The sequence below is a fragment of the Abramis brama genome (genome assembly GCF_963993115.1).
Source record: "Abramis brama genome assembly, chromosome: 15".
Lineage (NCBI taxonomy): Eukaryota > Metazoa > Chordata > Actinopteri > Cypriniformes > Leuciscidae > Abramis > Abramis brama.
The window spans coordinates 10,337,145-10,358,612 of record NC_139977.1 but is presented as its reverse complement, the minus strand read 5'-3'; the positions used below and the strand labels follow the sequence as shown (position 1 = coordinate 10,358,612).

The window sequence follows — 21,468 nt, the reverse complement described above, 5'->3', positions numbered from 1 at the left end:
TATGGTGCTCAAGAAACATTCATTATTATCATCATATCTGATAACAATATTTTTGTGGAAACCATGATATATTTTTTTTCAGGATACTTTGCTAAAGAGAAAGCATTTATTTGAAACGGAAAGATTTTAGAACGTTTAGAAATGTCTTTACTGTCACTTTTGATCGATTTAATGCCTCTTTGTTGAATAAAATGTATTTCTTTAAATACATTTATAAAAAATCTTACTGACCCCAAACTTATGAATGTTAGTGAAGAATCCTTCAAAAGCATCCCATCTAGTCAGAACTATCTATTTTATGTGTATTTCTTCTTTTCCAGTCTCAGCTTATAAAAATCCAGTCAGAGCGCACCATAACACACACCTCTGACAGCACCTTGGAACTGCGCATCAATGAGCTCCTGACCAAACTGGAGCAGCATGAAAGCGTCATCAGACGCCAGCAGGAGGTACGTCAACATACGCCCTCATAACAGACATAAAATGCTCTGTCAGTGTTGTTTTTAACAAGCACACAATGCGTTTGTCATCAGATCTGCCATGTGATGTGACATTTTCCCAATGTTTTCTTGAGCTGAAATTTGACAGCTTGGAAACCTGCTGGAAAAACATAAAGCTCAATGAGTTGAGGCAGTCCTTATTCTTTGCCTTTTATGCCTTTATTATTAGATAGGATAGTGAGCCGGGACTCGAACTCAGGTCGCCTGAGGCACATCTGCGTCATTTGTCGGAGCGCTGCCCACAGGGCTATTGGTCTGACAGACAGTCCCTCTTTGAACCATTTCATTTTCATCTTGCTATGTAATGTATGCAGTCTGTCATTCTAGAAATGCCTCAGGAGCAATTTTAAGTTAAACCTGACTTAAAGGGGATCTATTATGCAAAATTCAAAAAGAAATTCTCTCCAAACCAGTGGTTCCAGGTTTTCCCCGTACTCTTACATAAGAGTAGAGTGAAGCCCCGCCCATGACTGGTGACGATCTGCCCTATTAGCATAGATCCCGTCCTGAGTGAGAAGCACAGTCTCTGCCATTTCTGTTTACTCGCTGTATCATCTAGCTAGAGTATTACAATGTCTGCGCCAAAAAAACATTACAAATGTTTTGTAATTGGATGTACCAACAAACATGAGTAACCATAGACCCTGCCGTCTGAGCCACTGAGGGCACCGTGGTTGATTTCATTTATCAAGGAAATGTGCCAAAGAAAAAAGTTATATATTTGCGAAAAAAATCAATTTACGCCTGATTGCTTCGCAAACCAGTGTCAGTTCAGCGCTGGATTTGGACTAAAAGATTTTTAGATTAACATGACGGTACATGCTAGTTGATGAGTTGAATCAACTTAACTCCACAACAACTACATAAATGTATCCACTATTTCTTGTGAAAAGGGGCATAATAAGTCCCTTTTAACTCAGGATTAACCGAATTACAGGTTCTAGGTTTACTGTAAAACTAAAACAAGGACATTTTGATTTGAATCCTGGTTAATTCAGTCATTCATTCTGTACGCAATTGTTTTTGTTAGATGTGTTTGTTGGAAAAATAGATATTTAAAATATGAATTATATCAGAAGTCGGTATTGACATGTTCAAGGAAAACAACATCTATTTCTAAACATATCACTGAACGAGGACGTGGTTCTCATTGTAAGGAACAGCACTTGATACTTGGCATTCTTTCGTTTCTTCCGTCTCTGCGTTACCTCAGCTTCATTACCCTTGAGGAATGTGAAGTCATAGTACAATACTGGAGTGCTTCATTCTGACCTTTGTCTTTTTACTCTCAGGAGATCATGCGACTCAAACAGCAGAAGACTGACAGCTCCAGCACTGCGACGAAGACTATTGTTACAAAGAGGTGTGTGTGTTTTTATTGCTTATGAATGGTCTGAATACCATGTGAAAACTAAATTGCCATTCAGTCCTAATGGTCCTAATGTGAACTCTTTCTTATCATGGAACAGATACGCGACCCAGTACCCTTTACTGGGTCTGCTGAGTGACGATTACAAGTACACACCACCTATTAAAGAGGACAGGACCATCATCTTCGAGAGTACGGGGGAGGTCACCACACGAGTAATCTAGATTGTAAGACTTGAAATTGTTTGGAATGGGAGGCATTTCTCCAGGTGTTGTGTAGAAATGACTTTTTACTATGGTCACCTAAAAGGGGTCATGTAAATTATAAATGTTCTATGATATTTTGAAGGGAAAAAAAAAAAGCTTTTGGTAAAGGAGGGAGTTTACATAAAGGGGTTAACAATTTTTTTGTTATAAAAAAATATATTTTTTTATAACAAATGCTCATATAAAGCTAAATTCTGAATTTATTGGATAATTTATTATATTTAATATTATAAACATACACTACGAGTAAAAAGTATGGGGTCGGTAAGATTATTATTCTTTTTTTTATTGATACTTTATTCAGCAAAGATGCATTAAATTGATCAAAAATTACAGTAAAGACACTTATGTTGCAAAATGATTTTTTTAATGCAGTCTTGGTGAACATAAGACTTCTTTTAAAAAACATAAAATTATACTGACCTCATACTTTTGAACAGTAGTAGGGTATACTTATCATTGACTTTAACTAGAGTTTTCTGGGCACATGCATAATTTCATGCAAAAACAAAGTTTCCTTTAGTTGCACTAGAAGTTTCACATCATTTCCATCATTTCACACCTTGTCCAGAGCATTTATCTTAAGCATGTGTTTGTCTGGGAACAGTACACTGTTCACTAGTTAATAATAGATCAGTCCCTGGCGTAGAGGGCCAGTGCTAAATTCTACTGCTGGCATAAATGAATGATGTCATTGAGCTCGCTTTTTGCCAGTGACCTCATTATTTTATACACAATAACCGATGAAAAACAAAATGATGCAATAAAGGGGAATGCATATTTAATCACATTTCTGCTTAGACAAAGAACTGCCAGTAAGCACCACAAAGACCACAGAAAACAGGTGCAGCATTTCAGCTCTATACAGCCCAGTGAATGTTAGAATGTGTTGAGTTGACAAATCTTGTGGTCGTATCATATTTTCAGAATGGATCGATGAACCAATATTTCAAAGTCTCATCATCGCTGGGCGTACTTTCTGGGAAGGAAGCCAGCGTGTCTGTATCCATTGAGTTTCCTACAAAGATTTTTGTTTCCCCAAAGAATGTCAGAGCGGCATTTTATCACTCGGAATATTATCAAAACTACTACAAAACGAAACAAATCCTGAAATCTGAAAAACTGCCAAGCATTCTCAAGCTGTAATGAACGCTGACGGGGAAATACCCAGAATTAGCTGAGATAGTTATCAGGTGGTTAGTGAATATAAAATGCGTTTTCCCACTAAGCATGCACAAGTAGCCAAACTGTCTAGTGAATTTGTCCATGTGTGTTTTGTTATTACCAATTCTCAGACGTGTCTCTTTCTGACAGGAATGAACAGGAAGAAGAAGATTCCCCGTCTGAATCTCACTCCCTCTCTCTCTCTCCCTGCATGCCGCCCTCTTCCCAGTGGCTCCTATTGGTGGCGGTGGCGCTGACTTTTAGTGCTTAGGCTTTGGAATTGGATAATGCCATATGAAGTATGAACCAACCACAGCATTTAACGACACGAAATCTTCCAGAAGCATCTTGTTTATTACGATATAGCGTGACTACTGATAGTTATTTTTATATTTGTGTCATCTCTTCATATGATGCACCACAACGCTACTGAAAGGATGTAAATATTTGGAGAGAAACGACTTGCAAGTATCATATACCTTGGCTGGAATGAAAGTTAAGCTTTGTCGGTAATGTAAAAGGTGATTGCTGGTTTTCTTATTCATTTGGGTACTTTTTTTTTTTTTTTTTTTTTTTTTTCTTATGTCAAAGAGTTGATGCTTTATATAGAAAATGATGCCTATAGGTAGTAGTGGTCGACCAATACATGTTGTTCAATGACAGATATCTGGAGAGCAGGATGACCCACTAAATACAAAAAGTTTGGGGTCAGTAGCGTTTTCTAATGTTTCTGAAATAAACATCAACCAGGCTGCAAAGCACATTTGATTAAAAAAATACATTAAAAACAGATATTGTGAAATATTACATTTTTAAATAATTTCAAATATTCTATTTTAAAATGTGATTTATTCCTGTGGTGTCAAAGCTGAATTTTCAGCATCATTACTCCAGTCGTCTCAAGTCAAGTCAAGTCACCTTTATTTATATAACGCTTTTTACGATTTTTACAGATTGTGTCAAAGCAGCTTTACAGTGATAACATGAAAATAATACAACAATGTTTGTTTCTAGAGGAAAATTGTCACATGATCCTTCAGAAATCATTCTAATATGATGTTCAAGAAACATTTCTTATAATCAATGTTGAAAACAGTTGTGCTGCTTAATGTTGTGGAAACCAGTCTGTCTATTGTCAGGATGCTTTGGTGAAAACAAAAGTCAATATTTTATTTGAACAATTTATTTTGTCATAACAATGTAAACGTTTTTTCTCTCTTTTGATCAATTTAATGCATCCTTGCTGAATAAAAGTGTTACTGACCCCAAACTTTTGAATGGTAGTTTATATAGCCTAGAAAACGTACACGAGAAGCACAAGAATGTAAAAATAAATAAATAAAATAAATAACGTAAATTTAAAAATAAAAATCACATTATCTGTTTACAAAGCTGTCGGATATTGTAACTGGCACAAGAGGGCGCAAACACACAGTTATCAGCCGATGGCAGATCGTTTTTTGTTTTTTGTTTTTTTAATATATCATTAGGACCCTCCTAGCGATTGTTAAAAACAAAGTGTAATATCTCTAGCTGATACATCGGTAGACCACTAATATGTAATGTAAGCTGGTGAGGGGGTTTACTGCTTTAAAGTGGTTGATAGCGCATGGGAAAACTGATTAGTGTAAGCTAATTTCTCAAAGCTATACTGTATGTAACTTTTTGTTGTTGTTGTTGTATCTGTCAAATGGTTCATTTTAAGCCTATGTAAACATTGGTTGTTTCTAAATAAAGTTAATAAACATTAAAACCTCCATAAACATTTTTATTTTATTTTTTTCAAATATTTGGATTGTCAATTTGATTGATTAGTCTATTAATTGCTTTGTTTTCTTTTATGCTGTTACAGTAATGGTTTCAACATTTTTCCTGTCTGTATTAGTTTGTTTTTTTGTTTTGTTTTGTGTCACTGATATATAGGCTACTATTATAGTTTTTGTTAAAGTCCCCCTGTAATCATTAATTGTATCCATTAAAACTCATCTTTGATCATCAAAATGACATATTTAAACTTTTCACCCTTGCCTCGTTTAGTATACGCAGTTCTATGAATATGCAAATGAGCCCGCCTACACTCAAAGATTCACTCGTTGACGATCACACATCGACCTGATTGGTTACAAGGTGAGACTGTCTGATTCACTGCAGTTTTAAAGAGAAAATACTCAGCAATGGTGCTGACTTATGAATTTGCACATGGTTTGTCTTAAAGCATATTAAAACACCACATAGACAAATAAACAACATTAAAACTTGATTTTCACCACAGGGGGACTTGAATATTTTGAATTAGATTTTCTTTTTCTATTTTCTGGTTTCACTTTAATTTTAAGGTTTTAGTAATGTTGTTGCGTGATTTTGTCATATTTATTTGTTTTTATTTTATATATTTACAGTAAAACATTTTTTTTTTACAGTCTATATAGTTGCTAAGCATCTAGCTGTAACATTTTAACACCACATCGTATCACACTGTACAAATTTGGCACCACAATGCAGGGTTAAAATAACCCCGGGTGAAAAACGGTACCAACCCCACTTCTAAATTACAAGTGTGAAATGTTCCTTTACCCAGGGATAAAAGCAATCTTTAGACCGATGATAACCTGGGGTTAAGGCAGTGTGAAAAGCCCTATTGGCATGTTAGCTCGTGACGTAGGGAATACTGTTTCCGGGTCCAAGCCTCCATTCGTTTCAGTTGAGAATATAATCTCAACAGCCGTTTATGAGCACTATTTATTCATATCACACTTTTTATTTTAAGATTATAAAACGCTACAGAGTAGGCTACATACTAACAGTCTCCTCATGGCGTCCCGGACACTGAATATTTAAAAGATTTATAAAAGACGAATCACTCTCTGGCCAACTGGGATTTCGCTATGGAGATAAAAGTTATAAGATCATGATTTTTTTAAGGATCATGTTGCCTTGGCAACTAGATGGAATAAAATAGGTTTAAGCTTTTTTAAAATATTTTATTTCAGTTAAAGTTTACTTTGTTTTAAGTAACGGAAATGTTTTTTGTTTTGTTTTTGTTTTAGGTAAAACCCTGGTATGAATTGCTTAAAAATAAAGTCCAGAAATCACTAGTCTATTCACCAGAGGGCGCCAAAACAACAACTTTTCCTTTCTAACACAGGACAGCTTTTGACATCCCCTCCATCAATGAGGTCATTATATCTGAAAGGGCTTGAACACCACTTTGGTTCATTCATATCTTTGATAAAAAGATTAAATTAAAGTATTTCCCTCTTAAATGCTACCTATGATAATCCTAAAGTTAATTTCAGAATGCAAACAAATGCTAATGATGGTAATTTAGGCGATGTGCATACACTGTATACAAGAATGTAATTTGTTAAATGTATATCACCAATAGACTATATAAGATCACACAAAAATTGTGATCAAGCACTTTTGAAAGATTGTTTGCACAATACTGCAACATTTACAAAGATGAGATGCAGCATTATACAAACCCTGTCCAAAATGTCACCAATCAGCAAGACCCCAAAGCCCACCGTTAAATGTCCAGCCCAATGCCCGGTGTCCCACAGCACCTACAAAGACTTTAAGAACAGACATCACCCCAGACTAATGCCATTTCCCCCTTCACTGGTTTCCCTGCTCTCTTTCTCTCTCCGGATGATCCCACGGCCCTGCTGTGCTGTACAGTGAGAGGAGAGCAGGGGCAGTAATGCAAAGGCATTGATTATGGCTGATAATTCAGAGCTTTGATGTGGATAATGCAGCCCATCTCTTCCTGCACTGGCCGTTCACTCCCAGCCCCTGGGGCCACAGAGGATATTGGGTTTACAGACACCGCTCAGTCTCTCTCTCTCTCTCTCTCTACAGTATATCACTCAGTCCATTTCTCCTGCACATTTTTATGCGCTTCGGACTTTGGAAGCGCATAAATTACAGTATTTTATTAAACAGATTTGCATTCATTTATAATAGCCTACTAAATTTGATTAACTATTAATCTGATTATCAAGAGGAAACATTGAGTTTTTTCTGTCTTGGCTGCTTTGCTTTGTGTGTGTGCACCTACTTAACTATATTTTGTGGACAAATTTGTACCCAGAAGGGACCAAAACCTGACAACATCTCCAAAAACCTCCCTTTAGCGACATCCTCATTTGTAAAACTGGTATAAAAATAAAGTAATAAAGGCTTTTTAAAAATGTAAAAATGCTGAAGGTTTTGTGTGATGGGTAGGTTTAGATGTAGGGTTAGTTAGTGTAGTGGGATAGAATATACAGTTTGTACAGTATAAAAACCATTACGTCTATGGAATTTCCCCATTCAGATAGCTGTGTAAATGCGCGCGTGTGTGTGTGTGTGCAATTGTACAAGTTTTGTGAGGTCTGGTTTGAGTTTTAGACCATTGGAGTGAGGAAAAAGAGAGTAAAATGTGGACATTTTGTCCGATCCTCACTTTCTGAGACCCCTTTAAAGGCCTGTTTGAGGATCAAGACATGATTTTAGAGATAATGTTAGAATTAAGTTAAAGGTAGGTTAGGGTAAGGGTTCGGATTAGGCAATTAGTTGTGATTGGTAAGGTTAGGGTATGGAACTAGAGATTGCATTGTGTCAATGAATGTCCTCACAAAGATAGATTTACGAGTGTGTGTGTGTGTGTGTGTGTGTGTGTGTGTGTGTGTGTACCTACTTTACTATATTTTGGGGACAATTTTGTACCCAGAAGTGACCAAAACCTGACAACATCTCCAAAAACCTCCTGTTAGGGACGTCTTTATTTGTAAATCTGGTATAAAAATAATTAAAGTTTTTTTTTTAAATATAAAAATCAGAAAGTTTTGTGTGATGGGTAGGTTTAGGGGTGGGGTTAGTTTAAGGAGATAGAAAAAACATTACATCTATGGAATGTCCCCATTTAGATTTAGCTAAGTAAACGTGAGTGTGTGTGTGTGTGTGTACCTGTGCTGCATCCTCTGAGGATGCTTGTGTGTGTGTGTGTGTGTCAGGATATGTCTCTCTTGTGTAAATCATGTGTTCCATGATCTTTTTTCCTCTGTTTCTCCAGTGTGTCTCCACTGTATTTATTTAGTTGTGTCTATTTGTGTCTGGAATCCTTTGCATGCTTGTTTTTTTCACTGCCTGTTTTTCCCATTTCCCATAGACACTGATTCATGTGAACAGACGCAGACCTCGTTTGACAAAAGAAAGGATCCAACTCATTTTTTGTTAACATTGAGCTGTGGTTGTTGACTTAGACTTGATGAATGCTCAGTTGGTGCTGTTTTTGCATTGGCGAATTTAATGCAAAATATGTTTATTTTGTATTTTAGACACAGCATCTTGCAGGTCCTTTTGGTCCTGTGGGTTTAAAACACACTTTTAATACTAACACTAGTTTATTTCATTTGAAGACCTGAAGGCCTCTGTTATTTTTGCATTTTAACTGAATCAACAATTGTCATATCCATCTCAAATGATGTATAGTGTCTAATATAATTATGTGGTGAAAATAACATTTCAAACATTTCAGGAAAAATATATATAAAATATACATAATTGAATATTTTTTTTCATCACGTATGATTATATGTCAGAATAATAATTACATATTGAATTTGAATTGAATTTGAACTGGGGTTGCAAACAAGATTTGAAGGAAATGAAAAAAGAGTAGATTTCAAATAAATAAATAAAGATAGATAGATAGATAGATAGATAGATAGATAGATAGATCTCACACTGTTCGAACCACAGAACCCCAACAACAGAACCAGACTCAACAAATCAAGCACATTTTCCAAGACATGCCTAATGATGACAGAACAATCCACCAAAGACAACACTACATAACCCCCCCCACCGCGCTTTGGCGCGCTTGAGTCTGTCAAACCTGGGAGAGGTTTCAGGGGTAAGCTTTAAATTGAGTACCGTACCCAACATGAGAGAGATGGGGGAAATGCCTGTGGTGCAATGATGAGAGGCCCTGTAGTGCAGCAGGGTGAGGTGAATGGCCTGGTTGAAAGAGCACCCTTGGGCCAGGTGTGCTCTGAGACCATTTTTAAGGGACTGATGGAAACCCTCCACGCCACCATTGGGCTGCGGGTGATAAAAGGTTTTAATAATCACATTGTCATGGCCTAGGGTAAACTGCAGACTATAATTATACTGGCAAAGATGGTGGTGCCAGCGATACAGTTTTCAGTGGTTTGTGGCCTGTTCCTGTCGTCAGCAATGTCATTAGTGTAATGCTCCATCCTCACTGTGAAATGGCGGCTGTTATCTTTAAAGGTCTAGGAGATGGAACACAACATTTAGATATCACACTACTGCTGGTGCTGTAGATTGGAAAAAGCAGAAAGAGCCATGAATAGGATACAGCCAGTGTTGGAAACGTGATAATTTATAATAAAAAGCTGAAGCCACTAGATACAGTGAGCGAGCTATGTACAATGCAAATGAAGACGCAACTCAGGACAATGAACACACACACACACACTGCTGCCAAACGAGACGCCCTGGAAGTCTTTTAAACCAGCGGGACGACAGCAGATTGGATGCAGAAGAGCCGCCCTGACGATGATTGACAGCTGACACGGCCTCTCACAGGAACCTGAGAGCAAGATAGCGAATAGGAGACGTAACAAGAGAGGGAGGGAAAAACAAAAGCACAACAACAACAAACACGGATAGAACATAACAGCGGCCTTAAAGGTACAGGTGCCATCTTCCGCATGCCCAGACGCATGCTAGCGCTTTCCGCTCCCCCACTGAATACCATTGCTCCGTTGGGTCAAGGGCCCGGGAGGTGAAGGCTATGGGCCTTTCAACGCCACTCTGTGTCTTTGACAGCACGGCTCCGATGGCTGTGGCAGACAAGTTGCAGGTGACCAGGGTATCACCGGAGGTGCTGAAATGTGCCAGCACTGGGGGCAATGTGAGTTGAGCCTTAAGAGTGTGTCCCATAGCCTTAATGCTTGAGTCCACACCCAGGGTTCATCTATCCGCAATAGTTGCTGCTGTAGTGGCTGTTGTTGGGCAAGAAAATTCAAGTAATAGCCCGTCATTCATAGAAAGGAAGCCTCCTGCACTGGCAAAGTTGGTTTGGGGAATGGACTGTGTCATGATTCTGCCCTCGTGTCCTTGATTTTCTTTAGTCTTGAGGCAGGATCACGACAGACCCGTGTTTTGTGTGCAAGCACATGGCCTTGTGTTTGGGCTGTGTGCTTGTGTTGTCTCGTTACTTTACCCCGCCCCCTTGTTATCCTCGTTTTGTCATTATTGCTCCTGTGTCACCTGTTATGTTATCATTTGTCTTCCTATTTTATCCCCTTGTGTTTGCTGTCCTGTGTCGGTTCATTGCTAATCATACCTGTGAGTACCTTGTGGAAAGTCTTGTCATTGTGAGAGTATTTATTAGAAGTATTGTTTATTTATTGTCTAGTCATAGTTTAGTCTTGTCAGCCTAAGATTCCTTGTCCTGTCCATGTTTTGCCCCCTCGTGGGTTTTGTTTTCCTGTTTTTGTACCAATAAACCTTGTGTTCATTGTACACTGTCTGCATTTGGGTTAATCTCCTTGCATCTTCATAACAGGACTGGATAGCCTCCACATTGGAATTAAGTGGCGAAATGTCCTCCGTCGACAATTTGAATCCCACAAATTCAATGGCGGGCGCAGCAAAGAGAAATTTGTCACTGTTGAGGGTCAAGTGATGTTTGGCTAGTGCATCAAACACCTTACTGAGACGCTCATCATGAAACATCCTGGTCCCCCCATTCACAATAACATTGTCAAGATTAATCTTGACACAGAAGTCATTATCTTCTGTAAGCAGGAAGGTTGATGGGTAAACCAACACTTTGAACAGTACTGGCCACTATTGCTGCCACATTGTAGTCACGGCCAGAATAGCAGGGTGGAAGAACACTTTATTTCCTAGAATGCATCATCTGTGTTTATAATTAGATTTAGAATTAACAATGGCTGAAATGGTTGTGTTTTTAGAGTTTTTACAGTCTACAAAACATTCTTGAGAGATAGCCGAAATTGATTAATGACCTTTTGAAAAGATAGAGCCTTTCTAGTCAATTCAGCTTGGCATTATACAATAAGAGAATATGAATCACCATCCAGTTTCACTGAATTGAAAAGAGCAGCTTAGACATTCTGGGGTGCGTTTCCCGAAAGCATCGTTAGCCAACTATGGTCGCAAGTTCCCTCGTTACCAATAGAGTTCAATGGACATTGCGATGAACTTGCGACCATAGTTGGCTAACGATGCTTTCGGGAAACGCACCCCTGCTTAGCCTCTCAATTTGTGTTTCACAGAAAAAAGAAAATAGTACAGGGTCAGAACAAAACGAGAGTAAGCAAATGAAGACATCATTTAAAGTTTGGCGTGAACCATTCCTAAAAGGGCATGGAAACGGCTCAGCCCCAGTGTTTGGAGACTGCAGCAAAAGCTTTGAGTAAGTTTTTCTGGATGTGCTATTAGGCTCTGTCCACTCTACACTCAGCAGTGAGAGAGACTGATTCAGACAGAAGTGCTTCCGCCCCAGGTTCATATTTCCTCACTTCTTGCTGCACTTCAATAATTAATATTCATAATCGCATATCATGTCAGCAGAACACCCTCAGCTTCCTCTGCGGAATGACTGATCCCATCACCAACATTATTTTCCATTGTCACATCAGCATATATTAATATCTTTATTCTACATTGCATGCAGCTGAAGTTGGCAAGCGTTGGCCAGCCTCTATGGAAGGCATTTTCTGCCAAATTTAAATAAATAAATAAAATGATTCAAATGAAAATTAAAACCAGATTAACGATTTCATTACAGAAAACTGTATGCAAAAAATGTGACAAAATTGAGAATGAAATTAAATGATTTCATTTTCACAGCATTATCCCTGTCAAATTGAAAAATAAAATGCAATTGGTGATTTCACATTTCATTTTCACTACAGTCTCGAGGCAAGACTGCCAATATTAAAATGAAAAGCCAAATGTGAAAAAGAAACTGCAAATACAGTTTTTACAATGCTCTTTAGTAACGCTCACGCAATAATAGTGACACAATTCAAATACAAATGTAAATTTTCGTTTTCATTTTAATTCCTCTTTTATTTCACAGTTTTCATTTTCGTTTTCATTTTCAAAGACAACCTGCATGCAAATTCTATGTTAATGAGTGGGTGTGGCTTATTCTAGTAACGGCACTGAGACACGCCTTCTGTAAAGCTAGAATTCATAACCTAGTTATGATGTTAGACTCAGACTAGACCATAATCGACGATGAGGTTCATTCATGTATTAGGCTGTTTTGGAAATTCAGCTATTTGGGTGTACAGAAGTCTTAGTAACACAATTTCTACAACAATTATAGCCAGACATTAATACCCGCTAGCTTTAACCGAGGACCTCGGCCAATGTTTCATATTCGTGTCGTGCCTAACAACGCCCTTCAGCCGTGACTTATTCAGATACAGCACTAGCCTAGAGTACCTTATTGCTTTTATAAAACGGTTACCACGCAATACAAATATTAATCCCGAAACATATGTATCTATGCAACTTTCATGAAGTAAAATGAATCACTAAAAGCCAATTCCTTCCGCTGGAGAAAAAAAAAAATACTCCCTGACCATAAAGCATCAGAAGAAGTTACATTATTTCTCCATTAGATGGAGACAAAGACTGTCTTAATGAGTGAGTCAGTCAGTCAGTAGAGAAGACTTTTGAAATGACTCAAACTTGTGATCACGGAGAAGAAAGACGCAACTGACATGACTATAGGCAACCCCTATTAACTGTTAAAAGTACAAGATATCACACCGGACATTCAAACGGATTTTTTATTATGAATATAGGACTGACCTGAAGGAAAATGCTATATCTAGCCTACTGTAAATGCAGGTACACTCGCTTTCTCGATCTCATCCAGAAGTTGTTACTGGAAATGAAAATCAGCATTGTGATTCTTTTTGTACACAAACTTAAAATAACCAAAAGACACGTAACAGTTAAACAGCGGACAGATACAGGCTAGTGCTGTATCTGAATAAGTCACGGCTGAAGGGCGTTGTTAGGCACGACGCGAATATGAAACATTGGCCGAGGTCCTCGGTTAAAGCTAGCGGGTATTAATGTCTGGCTATAATTGTTGTAGAAACTGTGTTACTAAGTAGCCTGGTTCTACCAGACTCTCGTACATTTCATTTGTACAGAGAGTCTGGCCTCTCTCCATTGAGAAACATTTACTTCCTTGTAGGCGGGTTCTCTGTTAAAGTTCAAAACTATTGGATCTGCCCAGAGTCACTCAGGATCTGCCATAGCCAATCGCTAACGTGTGGTCGTGACGTATGTCATGTACCGAAACTAAACCGGCCGGAAACAACAAGTCAGAATGATCAGAGGATTATGTTTAGAATAAGATGTCTGTCAACGAGAGCTGCAGGTTTTGTTCATCGAATTTAAGAGTTCAAGGAACAATTGTAAATTCTAAATGTATATTTGACACTAAGGACAGTGATGTATCCAGTCAACTAACAACTAACAACAGTCGAAGCTGGGTCTAATCATTAGGGATAGTTCACTTTGAAATTAAATTTTGGTATGTTTTAGCTTACCTCAAGGGCATCCAAGATGTAGGTGTCATTTTTTCCGCAGTAGTTTCAATTTTGATATTTTCAAACCGTTCTTGTCTGTCAGTCATTTAATGCAGGTCTGTGGTCACTGTCTCAAAGAGCATGCACAGATTCCAAATTAAAACAATTCCCCATCGTAAGTACACATTGATGGCCTAAGACACGAAACGAGCGGTTTGTGTGAGAAAACGAACAGTATTTATATCGTTTTTACCTCTTATACACAACCACGTCCAAGTGATCTGAGGGCGCGCGCGCATCCTGGTGTGTGACGTGTATGCAGACTGGTGCATAGATATATACACTAGAAGTCGCCTTGTCTACGGCAGTTCATTGGAACGAATGTCTTTAAGGCGACATCTAGTGTGTATATCTATGCCGCTGCGGTCGTTTCGGATCTGCCGCAAATGCTGTGATCACCGTCCAAAAGGTCACGGTCATCGTGCACGCCGAGCTGCCCAGCACAAACTCCTAACTTTTCTGCCTCCTTCACTTGGTCCTCCATTAGTGCAACAAGAGGGGAGACGACAACAACTATCGGCTTTGCATCCCTATCGTTCGCCACTAGCGGAGTGAGCTGGAAAATCAAACTTTCCCCGAACCCCGTGGGGAGGAGAGCCACAACATCATGGACACCAATAGTCAGGGGGCCAAAACTGATATTAAAACTTTGTTGGACACTTTTTGGTACAAGTATACAACCTATCCAGTATTAATATTAAACCCCTCAACATGTGTTCTAGCCAGGTTGTCAGCTTAGAAAATGTTTTTTTGTCCATTTTAACACTATATTCTTAAAAGTGGTAAAAGCGGATTTTTTTCCCAAAGTGCTTCCATTTTCTTCCATGTTATCTATTGTAATTTTGGGCAAATGTGCAATATAATCCAATTTATGTGCAAGCATGATCATTAAAAAATAATAATCAATAAATACCACAAGAGTATCACACCACAAGGGTCACTGTTGTGTCAGCACAGCTGTGATTTGGCAGCAGATTGAGGCAGCAGATCCAGAGAAGATGATCACAGCAGGTGTCAACAGTACAGTGTGAACAAAACTTTATAAAGGAGTGAATCACACAATTACACAACAGATTAACTTGATCTATTGAGCATACCTCGGTTGTAACGAGTGGTTATTTCAGTCAAAGTTGCTCTTCTATCAGCTTGAATCAGTCGGCCCATTCTCCTCTGACCTCTAGCATCAACAAGGCATTTTCGCCCACAGGACTGCCGCATACTGGATGTTTTTCCCTTTTCACACCATTCTTTGTAAACCCTAGAAATGGTTGTGCGTGAAAATCCCAGTAACTGAGCAGATTGTGAAATACTCAGACCGGCCCGTCTGGCACCAACAACCATGCCACACTCAAAATTGCTTAAATCACCTTTCTTTCCCATTCTGACATTCAGTTTGGATATCAGGAGATTGTCTTGACCAGGACCACACCCCTAAATGCATTGAAGCAACTGCCATGTGATTGGTTGATTAGATAATTGCATTAATGAGAAATTGAACAGGTGTTCCTAATAATCCTTTAGGTGAGTGTATAGCTAGGCTAATTTACTTTCATAATTACTAGCTTACTTACTAATAGGTAAATTAAGTTTTGTGCAGATGTGTAATGGAAATATTATGTTTTTAATTTATTTGCTGCACAGCAGCCTATTTTACAGTCTGCTATAGCTAAAAGTGTTAATAAGTTTGTAAGATAGCAAAGCCCTCAGCTTATGTCAGAGGACATTGTAGTGATCCACTCAGAAACCAATCAGACTAGTGTAGTGAAAAATTTATTTGCCTTCAGATGAGATAACATGGATCCAGAGGGAGCTGTAAGCCTAGCGTCCAAAGAAAAACAAATAGGAAGAGATAATGATTGGGAAAAATGTCAAGTCATCTTCATTTATATAGCGCTTTTAACAATGTAGATTGTTTCAAAGCAGCTTTACAGAGATAAACGTATAATTTAAGGTAAGATTGTTTTGGCTTTATAGATGTTCTTAAATAAAGTTATTTTCCAGCTAAAGTTAGTTTTGATTGATTCGCTTCCGTCGCAACGATCATTTGTTATTAAATTAGGGGCCGCCAAGACGACACCATTCTCTCTACACAAACTTTAAACGCGATCCTGTGAGAAAAGCTGATGGCGTTCATATGCGCATCAAGAATTGGTTCTATAGTTATGTGCGTTTGAATATATGTGTGCAGGTTTGTAATTCCCTACAAACCAAGCCTAAACAAATTACTGGTGTTTCCTTATAGTTTTGATTAAGAATTTTATTTTATTTTATCAATTCGGGGTAGATACGCAAATTGAGTTTTCCCGACGACGCTTTATCTGTAGGGTGGTAAAGGGATCCTCCATAGGGAGAGACTAGTTGGCACTTCAGCACTGCGTTGTCATCGGGTCCAGGCAAAGGTCCTTCGTCAGATCTGGATACGGCCTGGATCCGGCAGGCTGCGGGAGGAAGACACTAAAATTAGCGTAGATGCCATTCTTCTCATGATGTAACAAGTACATCAGGATTTATGGGAAGTGTTCCCGGTTCCAGCTGACCTAATCTATGCAGCCTAACATTGAATTATAGAAGTCTGTAATGTATTATGTGTATGCTATGTCAAAGAGATGTGTCTTTAATCTAGCTTTGAACTGACAGAGTGTGTCTGCTTCCCGGACAATGTTAGGAAGATTGTTCCAAAGTTTTGGTGCTAAATAGGAAAAGGATCTACCGCCAGCAGTCGATTTTGATATTCTAGGTATTATCAACTGGCCGGAATTTTGAGATCGCAATAGACGTGAAGGACTATAATGCGTTAAGAGCTCGCTCAAGTACTGCGGAGCTAAACCATTTAGTGCTTTGTAAGTAATCAGCAATATTTTAAAATTGATGCGATGTTTAATAGGCAGCCAATGCAGTGTTGACAGAACCGGGCTAATATGGTCATACTTCCTGGTTCTGGTAAGAACTCGAGCTGCTGCGTTTTGAACTAGCTGTAGTTTGTTTATTAAGTGTGCAGGGCAACCACCCAGTAGAGCATTACAATAATCTAGCCTTGATGTCATGAAAGCATGAACTAATTGTTCCGCATTTGTCAATGAGAGCACATGACATAATTTAGATATATTTTTAAAGGAGAACTTGGTAACTTTTTTAACTTAATAAAACTGTCTAGAAATCATTTGGATGGTTAAACAACCTTTTCTGGTGATATTGGTGACTTTCCCCGCTCCCCCCAGCGTTCCCAGGCGGAAAACCAACCTTGCAACTTGGGGACTACCGTCCCGGCAAGATAGAAATTGGAAGTCTCGTGAGAAGCGAGAACGAGAACGAGCGCGAAACACGAATTGCTTTACGGCAATTCGACATAAACACACACGCATGTATGATGTATTACCAGATTACCCACCTCGGTAGACATAGCTCCACACGATACAGTTGGCTTGCTTCGATCAAAACAAACGCACATGAGCAGCGGTAGAGAGGGGGAGGAGGCCGCCGCAAGTGAGTTTTTTTTACGACCGTGTTGTGAAATATACGCCCTCCCACAGCTGTAGGGGGAGCTCGTGGGGAAAACATGCGACAACAAAAGGGAAAATCAGCGAAGAAGTGACTAGAGTTCGCTAGAGTTGCCGAGTTCTGCTTTAAGATGGAAAAATGCGGTTTTACAGATACTAGACACGTGACTTTCAAATGAAAGATTGGTATCAAAGAGCACACCCAGGTTCCTAACCGACGACGAAGACTTAACAGAGCAGCCATCGAGTGTTAGACAGTATTCTAGGTTATTACGTGAGGAAGTTTTTTGTCCAATAATTAGAATCTCTGTTTTTTCAGAATTTAGAAGTAGGAAATTATGAGTCATCCAATTTTTTATATCAGCTATGCATTCTGTAATGTTTCATTTGTCAAGACAAATATGGTACAGCCAAGATAAAGCCCTTTGATTGAAGTGATTTTTCAGGAAGTGGTGTCTTTGTGCTCTTTCTGGAGATTATTGTAGTATAATACTGTGCAATATTTTTGCAATATAATAGACACACACCATTATTTGCATTGTGCTTAGCTTGACCTTGCTTATTCAATCCATTCAGTCTCAAAGGGATGAGACTGACAACCTGAGAGCCAACCTCTGCCGACCTGAGAGCCACTGCTTTGATGGGGAAAAACATACCTTTGCCATCCGACTATTACATAGTTATTACTACTAACTAGTTACTAACCCCTAACCCTAAAGAAGTGAGAGAGCAGTTTTGTTAGGATGGAATTAATAACTATAGTGATAATTAAATATAATTTGTGTTACAACCTGGTACACTAATTAAGTCAAATAGCACCATAGACCATCATCTACAGTTCTAAATTTCCGCCTTGACATTAAAGTATTATAACTTGTGCAGCATTGCACTGTCTCTCCCTACAAGCTTTAAACTTGGCTTGACTCATTCCCATAGATATGGGTACTGATTGATAGAGGTTTTGGGATACTAGGTTATGTTTCCAAGCTGATATTCACTTTGAAAACTGGTTCTCTTTAGGCGGAGATTGTTTTTTTCATGTTCTAGTTCTGTTGTCTCTTACACTGTACAATAAATGTTCATTCTGACACTTCAGCAGACATCCCATGAGTGTTGGCTTTCATTTGATACCATTTTTATGAATATGGTCCTTGTGGTTGTGGAGATATTCAACATTTACTGTTGGCATGTCGTGTTGAGCAGGAAACCAAAAAATTGGCCTGAAATTGCTTGTACAAGTCACACAAAAAAAAAATTCAGCTTGACAACCACCCTAATATCTTACCTATGGGTGTCTTCTAACTAAAAAAATAGGGTGACAGCTTGTACCAAAACATGTCCGCAAAAGTCTTAACGGAAGCCCTTTTCAGAATTGGCCCCCTGACTACAACAAAACTTAGCAAACATTGTTCTAGCTCCGGCTTTAACTTCTATATATTCGGCAGTTTTGCAACAACGGACCGAATAGCTTTTCTCACGTCTTTCTCCGCTGCCATTACTGAACTCAAACTGACGCACTACATCAACGTCATCGTACTCAGCCACTCCCTCTGTTCGCTGATTGGTCCTACAAAAAATTGGTTTCTGGAAACCTAAGAATATACAGCAGTCCCAGACGTAGTACTGGAGGAAAATAAAATAGAGCGGAAGTGCGTAGGAGGGCGCAGCCAGGCTAGTTACTAAGACCTTTGTACACCCAAATAGTTGAATTTCCAAAACAGCCTAATACATGAATGAACCTCATCGTCGATTATGGTCTATTAATAAAATGTATATACAAAAATAAACATATTTTGCGTACTGTTTTCTGTAATGAAATCGTTAATCTGGTTTTAATTTTCATTTTAATCATTTTATTTATTTATTTAAATTTGGCAGAAAATGCCTTCCATAAGCCTCCTGTCACACGATGCTAGTGGGTGATCACTTAATACAATTAAAAAAGTTAAAAAAGGCTAAGAAGCAAACTTTTTGCAATATTCTTTCTTTCTTTTTTTCTTTCTTTTTCTTTTTTTTTTTTTTTTGCTGATCAGATTGCAGTGGGGTGTGGAGGACTTGGAGTAAAATTCACCACTGGATTTGGTTCGAATAACTAAAATTGTAGCTGATGTTTCATTACAGTATACATTATTTTTGATACCCGCTATCAACAAGGAGAAACACTGCAGTATTAATAACATTAAACTATAATGTTTGTATTAATGCATAATTTATTAAAACTATATTACATCAAAGTTTTTTTTTACATCGATTCAAATATAATAAATTAAATAATACATTATCAAGCATATTTTTTATCTTATATTTGTTGTAGTATTTGGCCTAAACCAGAGTGGCCTATACAGGGATGCACATATCTGGTGCGCAGGTGCGCATGAGTGGTAAAAATAAACGACGTACAGCAGAAAATGTTGAGGGAAGTGCTTTTGAGTACCAACATTTTGGGCAGGTTTGGGGACAGGGACACGTACTTACTTAAGTAAGTAGGATTTTTCTCTATCTCTGGTAAGATAGCAATCATGATGATAAGTATGTCCATTAATTATTAGTTATTAATAAGGATGCAACGGATCGCAGTTGACCCGTGATCTGTACAGACCAGGCCCCACGGATCAGCACCTATGTGATTCGCGGATTAACTGCTAAGTTTAACCATCATAGAGTGAAAGTTTTTCATTTGGACGTGTTTTGTCTTACCAAATGACACATTCAAACGATTTTAAACGTGGAAGAAGAGGTGAAAATCGGGACTCCCGCTCTGTTATCTGTGCCCACAGCCGCACACACCCGCACACACCAGAAGTGTGTGTACGCAGAGAGAGAGAGAGAAGGAGAGAGAGAAAGAAAGAAAGGCGCGTTTCAAACAGCACACACATACACACACAATTATGTCAAAAAACCCATCTAATACCTAATTCTCTCAGTTATGTCATAAGTGAACAGTTGAAAAAGAAACCGGATGTGTGTCAGTCTTAAAGTGACAGCAGCCTAATATTTCTGCTTTTGTCTGTGTCATTAATGTTAATAAAATTAAAACAAAGATTAACCTATATTTTAATTTCTACTGTGAACAAATAGTGTTATGGTGAGGAGAGCAGTCAGGAGGAAAGTGATGACGACAACTTGTAGGATAAGTGTGCCACGTAAAGTGTGAATACCAAGCAGCGTCTTCAGGTGCTCCCATGAGAACCAGACAAAAAGGTTATGTGCACCCCTGTATATGTGTGTATATATACAGAATATAGTGTATATATAATATATATATATATATATATATATATATATATATATATATATATATATATATATATATTCTCCTCACCTCAGGTGAGGAGAAAGGTGCTGTGTGCAAGCGGAGCACCCGGCTAGTTGCAGTTTACCTGCTCATAACTGACAACACACAGGGTCTAAACTGCATCAACCTGGAAATTGTAAAATCTAAAATCTCGCAAAGGTTCTGCGTGTGGTCCAAGTAAATACTTACTGCAGTAAGCACGTACTGGACACAGCAACGATAAGGCTGGGTCTGGCTTGTCTCGAGGCAGCGCTTGCAAGTTCACCACTTGATCCCTAAAAGGGATAGTGGGGACTTTGGGCATTTAGCCCAGAGGGGGTTTCAGGATAACGTGAGAGGACAGACCGAACTCACGGCATGTTTCGATGACAGAGCACACCTGTAGGTCTCCCACCCTCTTGATGGAAGTAAGTGAGGTCAGAAACACTGTCTTCAATGAGAGAGCCCTACGCTTGACTGAATCCAGTGGCTCAAAGGGAGCTCTCTGTAGGCCCAGCAAGACAACAGAGAGATCCCACAAGGGAATAAGGGTATTCAACCTCCTGGCACCTCTAAGGAACCTGATGATCAGGTCGGGCTTCTCTAAAGACCTACCATCCAATGCATTGTGATGTGCCGCTATGTCACATACACTTTCAGGGGTAAGGGGTACAACCGACCCTCCAACCTGTCTTGCATGAAGAAAAGCTCTGACATGACTGCACATCTCTGTGGTC

The 21,468-nt window shown here is 38.7% G+C and overlaps 1 protein-coding gene across 1 annotated transcript in view; it reads left to right on the top strand.

Annotated features, from left to right (window-relative positions):
- Window positions 1-5,296, top strand: part of pof1b (POF1B actin binding protein) — a 29,981-nt gene extending 24,685 nt beyond the window's left edge. The window contains exons 10-13 of the mRNA XM_084136078.1: window positions 321-449; window positions 1,793-1,863; window positions 1,970-2,096; window positions 3,450-5,296. Coding sequence (XP_083992204.1) covers window positions 321-449; window positions 1,793-1,863; window positions 1,970-2,093 — 324 coding nt within the window. The 3' untranslated portion in view covers window positions 2,094-2,096; window positions 3,450-5,296. The remainder of the gene's footprint in view (window positions 1-320; window positions 450-1,792; window positions 1,864-1,969; window positions 2,097-3,449) is intronic.
- The last annotated feature ends 16,172 nt before the right edge of the window (window positions 5,297-21,468 follow it).